The sequence below is a fragment of the Solanum pennellii genome, chromosome 3, assembly GCF_001406875.1.
Source record: "Solanum pennellii chromosome 3, SPENNV200".
In the NCBI taxonomy this organism is placed as follows: Eukaryota; Viridiplantae; Streptophyta; class Magnoliopsida; order Solanales; family Solanaceae; genus Solanum; species Solanum pennellii.
Window position 1 is genome coordinate 69516888 of NC_028639.1, and position 15566 is coordinate 69532453.

Below are 15566 nucleotides of genomic sequence, written 5' to 3' on the forward strand. Positions count from 1 at the left end.
TCTAGTTAAAGGTCATATGAACGTTTAGACTTTAGTTAAGGATATGTTTATTAATTATCTCTTAATCTATGGCATATTACATAAGTGGAATTTTCCCTCTTAATTTCTTCCTTCACCACCAAGACAACTTTCCCAATTTTTACTTTTCCGAAGAAACCTCCTCTTCCAAGATCGTCGGCGAGGTTTTTCCGGCGAAGCTGCTTCAGCACGGTACCCTTCTGTCGGAATTCTTTTTAGCCCTAATACAGATGATAGTACATATATGTGCATTCCTTTGAACTAGCTTAGAAATCGATAAGTGCATTGTAGATTCTGCACTTGAATTTGAATATTTTGCGTTTAATTTTACAACAAGTAATGGATAAATTGTTCTATTCCTGCTTTTAAATAGGTTGCTCTACAGTTGCTCATGATAATGCTAATGTGGGTTTTGTAGTTTAATCGCTCGTTTTGGCTTAATAAAGTGTAGTTCATTGAATCTGAAGCATCAATGGACCTGTAAGAATTTTGTTAGGAAAAGAGAAAACATGGAGAAAAAAATGACTTTTAAGTTGGAGTTGGTTTGCTATCAGAAGAATCGTGAAGTAGATTAGTGAAAGAGCAATGTATAATTTCCTTTAGTTTAATTTTACTCAATGCTCCAATTTTTATTCTTATTTTTTTGCCTGGTTTGGTAATGCGTCGTTGTGTCGAGTTTCTATCGGAAAAACCTCTGGAGACGTATGGAAAGGGACGTTGTGCAAGCCGAAGACTTTGGCAGGTGTCGGTAGGCACGCCTCTACTAAGGGCTCGATCCTGAGAATCAATGCCAATTGAATCAATGGAAGTGAGACCCTCTATGCTCTTAATCTCTAGAGTACATATTATATATAGGATAATAAGTCCATTGCTTGTGCCCAAGACAAGGTAAGATGAATAGGAATGTTGAAGGGGACATAAGGCTCAGCTCTTGAGTAGATGGCCCATGGAAGGGAGCTTACTCCAAGATCTGACTCCCCTGCGTAGGAGTTCGGGAAGGTCAGAAGTAAACAAAGAGTGGTAGAAGAAAATAAAGTGTTGCGCCCTTCTTTTCTGATGCCCCGCCCAAGAAAGAGACCCAAGTCCTAGTAGCCGGATAGATTCTACATCTTGAAAGCAAGTCAGTTTTGGCGCCGCTTTATGATAATGAGACCAACCAGCAAAAAGCATTAACGCTGCAAAGACCAGAGCCCCAATTGATGTACATAGAGTTGTAATTCACTAGTTATGCAGATGCTCGCCAAAGCTGAAAAAAACCAGAGGTTATTTGCACTCCTCGGAAACCTTGCCTACGACACCAATCACCATTTAATATTTCTTGGCCCACTAGCCAAACCACCTGGGCACTAGGCCCAATGTGCATCTGGAAAGCGCCAGTTCAAATCTGGTTCGTGACAAGGCCTTGATCCATACAGATGGGATCCCGACCTTTTACCTCACAAAGCCAGTGGTACATTTTACGAACATCCTACATTTCTAGACCGCGCTTGTGGTTGTGGGATTACATTGGGTATGTTATTGTTGTTTCAATTTTTTTTGGTGGATATTTCTTCAGATATTGAATAAATTATTCGAAATCCTTCTTAACCTTATCTAAGCGTGAAACTGCTGAAACATAGGTTTAGACTTTAGATTATCGTTTTGTCTAGGATTCATTGAGGTTTGTGTTTAACTAGGTAAAAAATCATTTACAGATCTAGAATCATGAATCGGGCTAATATTTTTTTCTTTTATACCCGCAGTGCCCGAGCCAAACTTTTGTGTGCTTCAACTGATTCCACGGGGTATCTTATGCTCTACCATAGAAGATATAGCCTAATGTTTTCGCCTCCACTAGTATTTAGACGTGAGAACTCGCGGTTCACTATCCACTTCATTAACCACTAGACCTCACCACCTGGTTAATATTTAACAGCCCAGGAAACACGTGTTGAACTTTCCTGATACTTTATTTTGATTTATATCTTTTCCTGAAATATCATTGCAGAGAACTTCTTTCATTTTGACTATTCACAGTAGTCGGTCCTATAAGATGAGGAGTCAGCTGATGAAGTCTTGGCAGCGGCTCTGTAGGCTTATAATGGTAAGCCAGTTACTTCAATTGAAATTTGACTTGCCACTAAGTCATGCTTATTAGCAAATCTTGCAATTTTTCTTCTTCTTAAGCTAAAATCCTTGTGTAGATTTCTAGGCCCTTTGGAAAGCCATTGCGAGATAAAGCGATGGCAGTTGCTGGAAGAGTCGCTATAATGGAAGAAGGAACGACTTTGAAAGCTTCTTGTCCAGTGTGCTTACAAGTTCTAAGCACACCACTTGATTCTGATCTGAAAATGACACTGGCTGTACACATGAGCTTATGGCACGCAGATGATGTTCAACTGCATTGGGAACTCATGCAAAACAAAGGAAGATCAATTGTTCACATGCCTTCTTTCTGCTTTGGAGCTGGGATGGCTGCTGGAATTTGTGCTCTGATGGTTATTCTTGCCAAAAGTCATGCTCAAGCATTTGGCAATAAGAGGTGAAGTTTATCTCTAATTCCTACTAAAAAGGGTCTGTGATGATTCTTTTTGTGTTTTGCCGCTTGTTTTTGCCTTAGTTCTAAAGAATTTGCAGTATTACGAAACAACAAACAGATAGAAATTTAGGAGCTTGTATTACTGAATGACTAAGGTTATATGAAGATCCATAGATGGTATAGTAATTAAGACAGGAAAGTAGTTTTCCTATATCTCTGTGATACCAAGATGATGTGAATTTGTTTTCTTGTGCTTCATTTACCGCTAGACCACACCTTTGGCTTCTTTTTTTGTTCCAGATATGTGTCCCTAGTTACTATTTGTGTATTTGTTATCGGTGACCTTTTCAGTTCCTTAATTTTTTAAACATGTCCAGGCCAGCTCTTGCAACTGCTACCTCCACCAGTTCAAGTACTGATTGCTTAATTTGAACACGAGACCTTATAGTTCTCTTGCTTCATTTTACTGCTAAACTACACTTTTGGCTTCTTTTTTTTGTTCCTTCCTTGCTCAATGTCACTCAGAAATAGAGAATTTATTCGGAGACAAAACAATTTTATAAAAGATCATAAATTATATTGATTAGAAATTAAAAGCTACTCATATTCCAAAATGCATAATCACTAAAAATTATTCTTGGCTTCAAATGTCTGACCAAATTGCCAGTTATCAGGAACAACATTATCAGATTGAACCATTTTGCCATCGCTAGTTTGTACTTGGAAAGACAAGCTTTGTCCTCCCAACTGCACAGAAGTCTGCCAATTTTGTCCCCAATTCCGCGACATTGGTAGCCATTCAGTCTTAGATCCTTTGATCTTGACATTAACAACATCTCCAACACCTCCCACATTGAAAACAAGAACAAGAATCCAATTAGGATTCCCTTTGATCTCAAACTTTAGACCTCCTTTTTTCTGGCAAGGGACTCTTCTATAAACAACCCCTGCTTTGTACTCGGCAATCTTTAAGAACATCTGCAATGACAGATCAAAGTGTTGTTGTGGAGGATTGATTACACCAAACATCTGTAGTTTTTGAGTAATTTGGAGGGCAGAAATTGGTACATTTATAGTTATGATTTGGTCTGGATGGCATGCTTTAGGAGCATTGACACACTTTATTTGAAAGCAAGCTCCACAGGTAGCTCCATTGTTAAACAGCGCTGTGCTTAGTGCCGCTGTTTCCAGGCCATACCCTTGCTTGAACAAGTCTCCATAACCACAAGCTCCTTCTGCAATATAGCATTCAAATAAATTTGTTACAAAAGTTAATATCTATGTTACGGAAAAACCACAAGCTAGGTTCCGAGAGGGTACTGTTATGCATACCTTACCCTTATCTCGTGAAGGTAGAGAAATTGTTCTCAAAGGACCTTGACGCACACATTATGAAAAACAGCACATCTTTGGCCTTTGAAAATTTTATTCATTTGGACCAATAAAAGAAGTGCTAGAAATTTATTTATATTAGAATTTAGTGTGTATACAAAAGAAAAAGTAAAAATAAATGAAAATCAAATAATTTTCTTTTGTTAGTGTAGCTTGCTTAGATTGTTCATCCTAAACTGGATAGAGGAACCCCGGTATGCGAAACGTGATGGAAAAATCATTTTTGGTCTATATGCTGCAAAATATCTCGACATCTCGTTGTAACATATCTTAACACCATGTTCTTGAACATAGAATGAAAAAGGTAGTTGATTGAACAAATTTAATCGAATATATATATATATATATAAATTCTCAAATATTTTTTAAAAAATAAAATTTCTATTTTCGTCACTGATCTCGATATCAAGATAACTGTCTCACCAACATATATAATGAATTAAGGTACAAGTATTACTTATGCATGTTTCATTACCCCATGTAATTGTAATTGGATTACTATTCTTCCCAATTAATTAGTATTTGCCTTTGTGATTAGGTAAGTTCTAAGTAAGCAAATCTACATCAATTTTATTTTTCTAAAAGAATTGGACATCTAATTACTTCATATGTCTTGTAGTTTACTGAGAAAAGTAGGATAAGTCGAAATTTAGTGATTTGTTACTGTATTGTCTTGGGTCTTTTAATGTAATTAATAGAGATGTTTACTAACTAAACAAAACACAAAAGAGACAGAGAGACAGTCCACTAAGGTATAATTGCATAGTAAATAAAACTTCTTTTAAAAAAAGAAAATATAAAAAAATTTACTTGACTTTCATATATTTAAATGGAAAATAAAATTATCTTACTATTTTATTTTTTTAAATGAATAATTGAATAAGAAAATAAAAGTTGCATAATTTAAAATTTTGGCGGATGAAAAGCATTAGTTCTGGATTTAGAAGTTGTAAACTATGTCTGCAACTATTATAGCCTTAATGTGAGGAAACAATTATGGGCTGTAAATTACAATTGTAAAAGTATATCTCTCTTTCTTAAATTTGATTAATTAAAATCTATTTATGTGAGAAAATAGAAAAATATTTAGTAAATTGGCCCATGCTTTGCTTCGCATGAATGCTCATTTTATAAAGTTATTATTATCCTAAACAAAAAAAAAACATATTTTCCCACTATAATTTCTTGGCATCAAACTATTAAAAAAATATTGGTAATTGCAGTAGTTTTCATAGTCTCCTAAACGCAAATAAATATATTCAACCAAAAAAAAGTATTTAGAGTTAAATAATGTTGAATGAAATTTTAATATGGATAAAAACATAGGTATTTGGATAAAAACTCAAAAAAAAAACGGTGATAAAGATTTATTAGCTTTGCTCCATATGTTTTAAGGTTTTTTAAAAGGAAATATTGACTTTGAAATTATTTGTTATGATATCAAATTTTATAGATAACATCTTATATTCTTATTCCTCTTTTACCCCTGTACTATTTAATGTGTTACGTTGAGACGTTATTGTTTATAATTATATAATAAATATGTCATGTGGACACATATAAAAGTTCATTTCCAAAGTTCAGTATTGTTAAATCAATATATATTTCATTTTTTCTCTTTATAAATGCTAGATTATGTTCTTTTAAGTTCATTATCATCTTTCTACTCACACAATCAACTGTAGTATATTATAAGGGGGGAAAAATACAGAAACAAAATGATCATAATTTTCAATGTTCCTCAAAGATAACAAAATTTTATTCGAAAACAAAACATTTCTTTAAATAAAAAATTTTCCAAAATCACCGAAAATTATGGTTTGCATCGAATATCTGTCCAAATTGCCAATCACTAGGAGCAACATTATCAGATTGAACCCATTTGCCATCACTAGTTTGTACTTGGAAAGACAAGCTTTGTCCTAACAAAGGCTCAGAAATATCCCATCTTTGTCCCCAATTCCGCCTCATCGGCACCCATCCCGTCTTAGATCCTTTGATTTTGACATTAACAACATCTCCAACACCACCCACATTGAAAACAAGAACAACAATCCAGTTAGGATTCCCTTTGATCTCGAACTTTAAACCTCCTTTTTTCTGGCAAGGGACCCTTCTGTAAACGACTGGTACAACCCCTGCTTTGTACTCTGCAATTTGTAAGAACGCAGGCAATGACAGATCAAAGTGATGTTGTGGAGGATTGCACCAAATGTCTTGAGTTTTTGTGTAATTTGGAGGGCAGAAATTGGTGGCTGTTATAGTTATGATTCGGCCTGGATGGCATTCTTTACGATCATTCACACACATTATTTGAAAGCAAGCTCCACAGGTAGCTCCATTGTTAAACAGCGCCGTGCTGAGTGCCGCTGTTTCCAGGCCATACCCTTGCTTGAATAAGTCTCCGTAACCACAAGCTCCTTCTGCAATACAGTATTCAAATTAATATCATGATTAAATAACTATGTCAAATAGGCGGGTTAGATTAAAATTGGAGATATTGAAATAGAAAACAGGTTGGGTTCTGACCTGCCCTATTTTACTTCGGGCTCAAATGGGCTAGAAATGGGTTGAGTCTTGACCCATCCAATTTGACCTGATTAATCTCTATAATTTAACATATTGATATTTAATTTTTATAATCATAATTTGAATTTTCGTTCAAGAATTTTTGTATAAAAGTAACAAATGGATAAATAAATTCTAAAAGATGTTAAACAGATAATAATTCATCACTTAATATAGGAAGATATCTTAATAAAAAAATTTTAAAATGGGTTGAAGTTGGAGATTGAATTAGGCTCATGAGTTATGCTTGAATCCAATTCAAATTATCTTGAGCTCAACCCGTAAAATTCTGAACAGGTTACCTATGTTTGAGTTCATTTTTAACACCCTAATATGCAATATCAAATATTTTTTCAAAAAAGTAAAATTTCTAGCTTGATCACTGTTTCAATCCTATGTTAAGTGTCTGACAAAAAATTAAAGGATAATTATAACTTACGCATGGTTTCACCACCACTCATGTCACCATAAAATGTAGCGCGTGCAAGTTTCCATCCATGGGCTTGCAAATTTCCTTCTTTAGATTCATATGCTTCAACTAAAAGTATAATATAAAATGTGATGAACAAGATGAAGAAACTTTGGTGTTTAGCCATTTTTTAGCTAAAACTATTTTTCTCTAAATTTTGGTTTAATTTGAATAATAGCTTTGTTGTGGATATACAATTTATAGCCATAATATTCAGCTAAAATTGAGTAATTACATTTAATGAGAATGGATAATATTGTGATTGGATATAATGGAGTTACCATTTGGAAAATTAAGTTACATGATATTTTTCTATTTATTTAACTCATTTTTTCAAGTTAAATTAACAAATTATACAAAAAAAAATTATAATTACAATTATTCTCATCGTCAACAATATATGATGGAAAAAATACATTTAAAAATTTACATAATTTAACTCAAAAAGCAAATAATAAAACATAAATTTGAATTGAAAAGTACCATATAGTACCAATGTTGCGAAGTATTATTTTTGAAATTTAATACACGCTAATACTCATATTCTTATTAGTATGAAAACGTATACATATTTCATCAATTAGAATAAAGTAAAAAATAGAAATAGAAAACCAAAATACAACGAAATGGTCAAATTCAAATATTAGCATTATAGTTTATTTCTTTACATTTTCTGTCTCATCTTTTCTTTATACGTTTTTTTTTCCTTATACGTTAATTTATTTACATTACGATCAATATAATTGATAATCTTTTTTTACCAAAATTTTTCCTCTTTTTAAAAAAATCTTTAAGTAATTATTCTTACCATTTAAATGATTTATTATTGTTATATATAATTTTGAGAAACTAAATATGAAACAAATTAAATGAATCATTGTTTCAATTTAAACCTAAATTTCCGCCATATTATATGGAATCTTTTCTTTCCTTTTTTTTTTGATATATTTGTTTTCTTTTCGGTACTCCTCTATTAAAAAAAATTCATTTTCATTTCTTCCCTTCACTCTAGTTTCTATGTATTGCTTAATCCTAAGTTACTAAAATCTCATTAAATTAATATATGTGGTTCATAAAATATTATTAGTTAATTGGTAAATTAATATTTATTAATTTAAAGTTTTGAGATTCAACGTTGTGATGTTGGAATAATAAAAGTTTTCATATTGGTGCAGTTCGCAAAGATAACACCGAAACTTTTGGATACAATAACTTTTTAGAATTAAAATTTAACCAAAAAAACACACTATAGGATCATATTTTATTATAATGTCTTAGATTTATTTGTATTTTAAAAGAAATATTAATTTATAATATTAGTGGAACCATATATTTATCTAGGGGTCTCTTGAAAATATATTGTCTTGTAATCTTATTGAAATGTGTGATTTTTCTATTGATCCAAATTAAAATCCGTGAAAAAATTAATCTTGGAAAGATAATTAATTTACCATGTATTAATTTAATAAGATTTTAGTTGTAATTTTTTAAAAACAATTACCTCGTCCTAATTTTATAAATTGAATGCAAATTGATTACATTTATTTCAGGGCAAAAGGAAAAAAAAATTAAAAAAATAAATAAGGCAAACATACAAACGGACATATAAAAAGATAAAATGCACAAGGAAAACAATAGTTTCCTTCTTGTATGTCGGGGTAATTTGATAATTTCAAGGTTTCCTACTTAAATTGTCTTTTCTTATTTTCTATAAATTAAAAAATTGTGTAAAAACTAATATAAATCATAAAAATTAATAGCTTTAAATATTTAAAAACATATAAAAAGTTTTAGTTAACTCTCAAATTTCATCTATATCACATAAAGACATATAGTGTAAAATATATCATAAATTACAATAATTAATAATAAAAATATAAAAGATAACTTGTGGAAAAAATGATTGACATTTAAATTTTTTATTCGTGTAACATAAATCAATACAAAGAGAGTAATAAAAAAAAATTGACTTTTGAAATTTCATTCGTTTAACATAATCAATACAAAGAGAATTATAAAAAAATTTAACCGTCTTTTGAAATTTTTTTCGTATCACATAAATCAAAAGGAACTTTCACAAATAGCCTAATTACTCTCCATATATATAGTTCGATAATTACATTAGCTACATGTTAAAGGGAGGAGAGAGGCGAGCAAGAGAGGACAAAGAGTGGAAGAGAGGTGAATTGTATATATGTATATCGGTTAGATTATACATTTGTATTTGTATATATGACAATCGATATTGCGAGAGAGATGAGAGAGGCGAGCGATATTGGGAGAGGGAGGAGAGCGAGAGAGACTAGAGAGTGAGAGAGAGGTGAACTGTATACATATATCGATTAGATAACTGTATATTTTATGTATATATGATGAGCGAGATTGAGAGAGGAAGGAGAGATGTGAGCGAAATTGGGAGAGAAAGAAGAGATGCGAACGAGAGAGTGCAGAGAGTGGGAGAGAGGTGAATTATATATGTATATCGATTAGATAATTGTGTATTATACATATGTGTTTGTATATTATGGTGAATTATATATGTACAAACATAGTTAATTATACAAATTCGAATCAGCCCACGTAATTAATGTATAATGTTAATCGCAAATAAAAATTAATTATAACAAACTATAACTATGATGAGTAATAGATTAAGTTGGTAATTCTAAAGCCCATTCATATGATGGGCTTATCCTTTTTGGCTCGTGAAACTTGAAGAACTCTAAACCAAGTTGATTGTGTTGCGACTTGATTAATCAAATTTGTCTTTTAATTATTTTCTCTGTCTTAGGAAGAAAAAGGGGCATAGACTACAGAGCAAAGGAGAAATGGAAAAGAGATCGTTCCACAAAATAATATAATTAAATTTAAAAATATTAAATCATATTGAATTAAATTGGTATAATAATAATAGCATAATTTTATGAATCAAAAATACATATACTAAGAAGTTTTCAATACTCTACCATGCTCACTCCTAATTAAAGCACAAAATCTTTTTAATCTAAATAAGTTATAAATCATTATTTAATTTCATATAAATGAAAAAAAAAGAAAAAATTATATAAAATATTAAACTATTAATTCAAATTAAATGTTATAACAATAATTTCATTTAATTCTAACTCTGTAGCAAACACTTGCCATTCGTCTCTATCCTCAAAAATCTCGCTCAACTCTCTCCTGATCTCATTCGCCACTGTCCCTCGCATTTCTCACATTATACAAATACAAAATGTATAAATCGTGTTTGTATTTGTATAAAGCAAAAGAAAATTGTATATACAAATACAAATACATATATTTTGTCTTATACACTTTTGATTATACAAATACAGATCTTTCCCGACATTCTCTTATGGCTTTATCTCATTTTCGCTTTATGCAAACACATACCATGTATAATTTGTGTTGTATAAGTCCATAGAGAGAGTTTTAATATACAAATATTTTATTTTCGATTCAATTATATATAAATTCAAACTTTATGCAGATATACAAACATAAACATATACATATACGAATGCAGTTTCCGCAGATACAGACACTCGATTTGTACAATCACTAAAATTTACACAAATCAAATGTCTGCAGTTTTATACAAATCAAAGCTGCTTGCGTCTTTTATACAAATCTTATGCTCCATAGCAAACATTAAATTTGTTATGGAGTGCAATTATGAATTGTAGCTATATCATATAAATATAATTTTTTGTGTTTGATAAATCCAAAATATATTCTATAATAAAGGAATTGTTAAGTGATTTCCATTATTTTCTATTGGGCTTAGCTAAAAATATGGGAAAATGACAAAAGTTCCCTTTTTAAGTTAACTTATTATCCTTATCCTCTATTAGTTTTAAAATTACCTAAAATTTTTTATTTTTAAGTTAAATGAGGCGGATAAAAAAATGTGACAAAAATAAAGGCGCATACAAAAATGTGACAAAAAATAAGGTAGATACAAAAAATGTGATAAAAAATCAGACGGATACAAAAATGTAAAAATGAGACGGATACAAAAATGTGACAAAAAATGAGGCGGATACAAAAATGTGATAAAAAATGAGGCGGATACAGAAGTGTAAAAACGAGGTGGATACAAAAATGTGATAAAAAATGAGGCGGATACAAAAATGTGACAAAAAATATATAATGTATCCGCCACCTTTTTATTGTATCAGCCCTATTATGTATTCGTGTTTTTGTATATTTTTGAGGAATTTTGATCATTAGAAACTTATGAGGGACAAATAGTCATTTAGTCCTAAAAGTATATTATTTATGTCATTTGCCCTAAAAATATTGACATATTTTATTTTTTTAAGAAAATAAACTGAACACCAAATAAACGCTAAAGATTCCAATGTTGGGCTTTGTAAATGGGCCTTTTACCCATCTATCTAGTTCCTATAAATATCTAAACCCTAGTTCGTGATTCCATCTTACCATACAAACCCTTGCTGAGAGCAGAGAGTCGCGCAAGCCGCCGCAAGGAGAAGGGTAGCGAAGCGAAAAAATGGAGCCGGCGAGAAATGTGAAGGACGTTTCACCACATGAGTTCGTCAAGGCGTACGCCGCACATCTGAAGCGCTCCGGCAAGGTATGTTTTCTTCTCCGGCAATGCAGCGGGCAGGATGTACTTGTATATGTGTGCAATTTTTGTGTTAGTTTAATGTTTTTAAGTTGATCATTTATATTGTTTTGCGTTCGCTATGTTTTATATGTGATTTGCTTATACTTTGGGCTAGAATGTCCCTTGATATGGTGGTTGAACTGTAGGATTTTGGTGAGTCAGGTGGTTGTTCATTCTATACATTAAGTAATAATATCACCTAGGCTCTATAGAATCATTGGAATAGTATGTTGATTTTTGTTTTTGGACTGTAAGACTTGTGATAAGTACACAAAATGTATCTGTTTTGTACTTGAATCTGCTGCTGCGTTTTGTTTCAAGGCATACGGTCTGTTTATATCTTGTTTGGTTGCCTTAGAATGTGTAATCTTAGGGTGATAGAATGAGATTGCCTTTTATCTAAGCTAGAGACTGATGTAAAATCATATATATGAACGGGCTAGCAGAATAATCTTACTAAGCTCTCTAGAATTATGGATAACAATGTGTTGATTTCTGTTTAAGTACTGTAATGCTTGTTGTAAGTAATTAAATTTGTCTGATTTGTACTTGAACTGCTGCTGTGTTTTGTTTGAAGGCATACACTCCGTTCATATCTTGTTTGGCTGCCTGTTTAGTATCAAGGTGATAGAATGAGATTGCCTTTTATGTAAGCTAGTGACTGATGTAAAAGCATAGATGTGGACGTTCTCAGCAGAACACATTAGCTTTTGCTCAATGTGTATTTGTGATGAGGAATTCATTGATTATATACACTTACATTTAGAATTTAGTAATTAGTACTTGAATTTGTGAGGTAGAATCCACAATGTTGAAATCCTAACTGCATTCTCCCATGTTAGAGCAAATATTTCTTTATATTCCAGTAGTAAGTCATACATTGTCTTCAGAAAGAATAGTGTGTCTTCCCTTTTTTTTTAAAGGGTAGACCATGTATTTTGTGCCCCATATATTGTTTGGTTGTTATGTTTATGGACTAGACTTCCTGCTGAATGCCAGTTTTGATGTGAATAAAAATCATAGTGATCTTATTATTTAATTTCATATATGTAGTTGGAGCTGCCAGAATGGACTGATATCGTTAAAACTGGAAAATTGAAGGAGCTTGCTCCTTATGACCCTGATTGGTACTACATCAGGGCAGGTATGTTCTTACATCTCCCTATTTGAAGAAGGGATTCATGTGAATTAAAAATTTGGTTTACCGACTCTTCTTCACTCTTGATTTGAATTTTAATGGACAGCCTCTATGGCTAGAAAGATCTATTTAAGAGGAGGTATTGGGGTTGGAGGATTCCGTCGTATCTATGGTGGAAACCAGAGGAACGGCAGCCGTCCCCGTCATTTCTGCAAGAGCAGTGGTTCAGTTGCACGCCACATCCTTCAGCAATTGCAGACTATGAACATCATTGACTTTGATCCAAAGGGGTATGTATTCTTTTCACAATTGAATTGCATCTCCCTGTTTTTGGTGGCGCTGTAGGCATGTATTTCTTTTGGTTAGAAAGAACTCCACAGATTTGGTGTCTCAGTATTGATGTCTTTTTTGTAGAATTGTCTAGTTATTTAAAAATTGCTTTATTCATGTATATGTACCTGATAAAGAAATGTAAGCTGAAATATTGTCCCAAGGGTTCTTAATGAATATCAAATGTCACATTTGTCACATTGTTTGTTATTTGTGTTTTGTGTTACCTGTAGTGTTCTGATTTATCTCTGTTATTTCCTTTAACCCAGTGGGAGGAGAATCACATCCAATGGGCAAAGAGATCTTGATCAGGTTGCTGGACGAATTTCTGCTGCAAATTAAGATATGAAAAAGGAGGCGTTTTTACTAGTACATGAGTTGTTGTCAACTTATAATTTCAGCTTGGACCTATTATAGGTGTAGGGTATTGTTGAATCTTTGTCTGCATGTTTTGCCCTTTTATTTTCAATCTGGGATTCTTTTGCATCAGTATGCTAATTTTGCCCTTTAAAATACTTGAATTACTTTTGCTGCCTTTATCAGAGTGTTGCTACTTTTTTTTTTCTGTGTTTGCGTTGAGGTAAATGTCATCTTTTATTATGAAGTATCTTAATAACTCGCTCTTATTTGCCTATCCACCTCTTCATGCATGTATGCTCACCACTTTCTTCAATTTTGTATCATTTCACTTATGTTAAGTGAAAGATTTCCTCGAAGGTTAAATATCTTTTACCCGATAATATCCTATGGAGAGCATCTGTCATTTTAAGTTAATATTCAAACTGTTGTGATGAAGCCTCTCAAACTGTCAAAGTGACAACTCTTGTTGCAGAGGTTTTTCTGTAGAACGATACAGCTTGTTCTATTGTACCATTGCAAACGATAGTAGAGGGTTTAAAGTGTTCAACTGCATTTTCCTTGTAGACTGTCTTAAGTCTTTTCTACTATCCAAGAATAGATTATTTGGTGTAATCGCCAGAACATTTGAAAATTAGATCAAAGTCGATTCCAAATGCAGGAAGCATTAGAGGTTATATATCCAAAGTTCTGCACGAACGCCTATGAACTATGCAGCGAGGGGCTGCTTACGTGAGCGGAGGGAGTATTAAGCGGTGATGAGATTATTTATTTCACTATTAATGCCTTGTAGTTCTAAGTTATTTCAAATACATACTGGTGTGATAATTTATCATAATATAAATTATATATTCCGAGATGGTTAATAGTTTATTTCCAGCTAAATAACCCGTTAGAAATGTTTTGATACGAGAGACTAAAAGAAATAGTCCTGAAATTTAAAAAATATTTCAGGCATAAACTTTAATGTCTAATTTGATTATCAAACTTAAAATAACTTATCCCATAATTTATTTTGAAAAACTTTAGGATCGAGCCACAAGCAAAATTGTATACTTGTCCAAACCTTATTTTGTTTATCGAAATATCTATTTTTTTGTAACATCACTGGTTATATTGAAATTAAGATTTAATTAGACAGCGACAAGAAAAGAAAAGAAAAAAAGAAGGCAATGGGCAGTAGGTCATGAGCACAGCACCGTGTCCCCAACGTGTTGCCTCAGTATGAATCCACAGAGCAAGGGCCCAGTTCGATTTATAGGCCTTCCAGTGTCGACACACACTGATAAAATCCACGTGTAGCCCTGCGGATCTCCGATATCGGCCCCTGCTCTAGATGTGGGATTATTATACATAAGGACACTCTAGAAAATTATATAATAATAAAAAAATCATAATTAAGCCGTTGGTTGCCTAACACTTAATTAATAACCGAATCAAAATTAATAGGAGGACTAAATTCTGCATTTGATTACAGCAAAAGATATTCGAACTCCGATTCTCCATTTTTCCTTCAAACGCCTAGGGTTTTGCAGCTACGATTCCGTTCAGAGGAACAAACAGAGCACGACGCTAATTCAATTCTCTTTCAAATTTTTGTTAATTAATACGGTAAGAGGTTGTTAACTACCAATTTGTTATGGTTTTGCTGAATTGATTGACCTGTTATTGACGAATTATGAGTTATATATGATCACGTTACTTTCTTCGTTTTGAGCCATTTTCTGATTGTCGGTTCGTTCATTATGTATCAGTGTAACTACTTTTTTTTTTGGTTTAATTTGCCATTATTTCTAAGAAATTTCGTCGGAAATGGTTTTACCGATTCGCTACACCAATCTGTTGAATCCATCCCATTGTTTTAGTCAACTTTAGCTATTCAATTGGTACAAACAATTGTTAAAAATGAATAGTAATTGGAGTTGAAAAGAAAAGATTTGGTAGTTGGCAAATTGGTAAGATTTGCAACCATTTTTGACTTTGCTATATTTATCTATGTCATTAGTGACATAAGCATGGTTTTATCCTTCTATAAATAGAGCATTATTGCTCATTTGTAGAACACACCAAGTTAGAGAGAAAAACCATTTTGAGAGCAAAGTGAGGTATTCCATAGACTATACAAGAAAATAGTCTGTGA

At 32.3% G+C, this 15566-nt stretch overlaps 5 protein-coding genes across 9 annotated transcripts in view; 3 read left to right on the forward strand and 2 right to left on the reverse strand.

The window, feature by feature from the left end:
* The first annotated feature begins 60 nt into the window (after positions 1 to 60).
* On the forward strand, positions 61 to 2798 carry LOC107012863. Of its 4 annotated transcripts, none has more exons than XM_015212818.2 (4): positions 67 to 210; positions 1761 to 1864; positions 2006 to 2101; positions 2202 to 2798. In XM_015212818.2, the coding sequence occupies exons 3-4, from the start codon at positions 2051 to 2053 to the stop codon at positions 2541 to 2543; spliced, it is 393 nt and encodes a 130-aa protein (XP_015068304.1). In that variant the 5' UTR covers positions 67 to 210; positions 1761 to 1864; positions 2006 to 2050; the 3' UTR covers positions 2544 to 2798. The 4 variants fall into 4 exon arrangements, with proteins under 4 accessions (XP_015068302.1, XP_015068304.1, XP_015068303.1 ...); XM_015212817.2 differs by lacking the exon at positions 67 to 210 and adding an exon at positions 217 to 1528; XM_015212816.2 differs by lacking the exon at positions 1761 to 1864 and having other exon boundaries at positions 61 to 210.
* A 170-nt stretch (positions 2799 to 2968) lies between these two features.
* On the reverse strand, positions 2969 to 3969 carry LOC107013624 (expansin-A23-like). The gene is made up of 2 exons (XM_027915643.1): positions 3913 to 3969; positions 2969 to 3814 (listed from the first exon to the last, which is right to left on the reverse strand). The coding sequence occupies exons 1-2, from the start codon at positions 3967 to 3969 to the stop codon at positions 3161 to 3163; spliced, it is 711 nt and encodes a 236-aa protein (XP_027771444.1). The 3' UTR covers positions 2969 to 3160.
* A 1716-nt stretch (positions 3970 to 5685) lies between these two features.
* On the reverse strand, positions 5686 to 7092 carry LOC107013962 (expansin-A23-like). The gene is made up of 2 exons (XM_015213838.2): positions 6936 to 7092; positions 5686 to 6351 (listed from the first exon to the last, which is right to left on the reverse strand). Exons 1-2 carry the CDS (start codon positions 7090 to 7092, stop codon positions 5732 to 5734), a joined length of 777 nt encoding a protein of 258 aa, XP_015069324.1. The 3' UTR covers positions 5686 to 5731.
* A 4305-nt stretch (positions 7093 to 11397) lies between these two features.
* LOC107015178 (40S ribosomal protein S19-3) lies at positions 11398 to 13634 on the forward strand. The gene is made up of 4 exons (XM_015215369.2): positions 11398 to 11568; positions 12655 to 12745; positions 12846 to 13029; positions 13339 to 13634. Exons 1-4 carry the CDS (start codon positions 11485 to 11487, stop codon positions 13409 to 13411), a joined length of 432 nt encoding a protein of 143 aa, XP_015070855.1. The 5' UTR covers positions 11398 to 11484; the 3' UTR covers positions 13412 to 13634.
* Positions 13635 to 14794: 1160 nt separating this feature from the next.
* Positions 14795 to 15566, forward strand: part of LOC107012310 (diacylglycerol kinase 1-like) — a 13806-nt gene continuing 13034 nt past the window's right edge. For both annotated transcript variants that reach the window (XM_015212115.2, XM_015212116.2), the window contains exon 1: positions 14795 to 15037. The gene's annotated coding sequence lies outside the window, so the exon portion shown is untranslated. The remainder of the gene's footprint in view (positions 15038 to 15566) is intronic.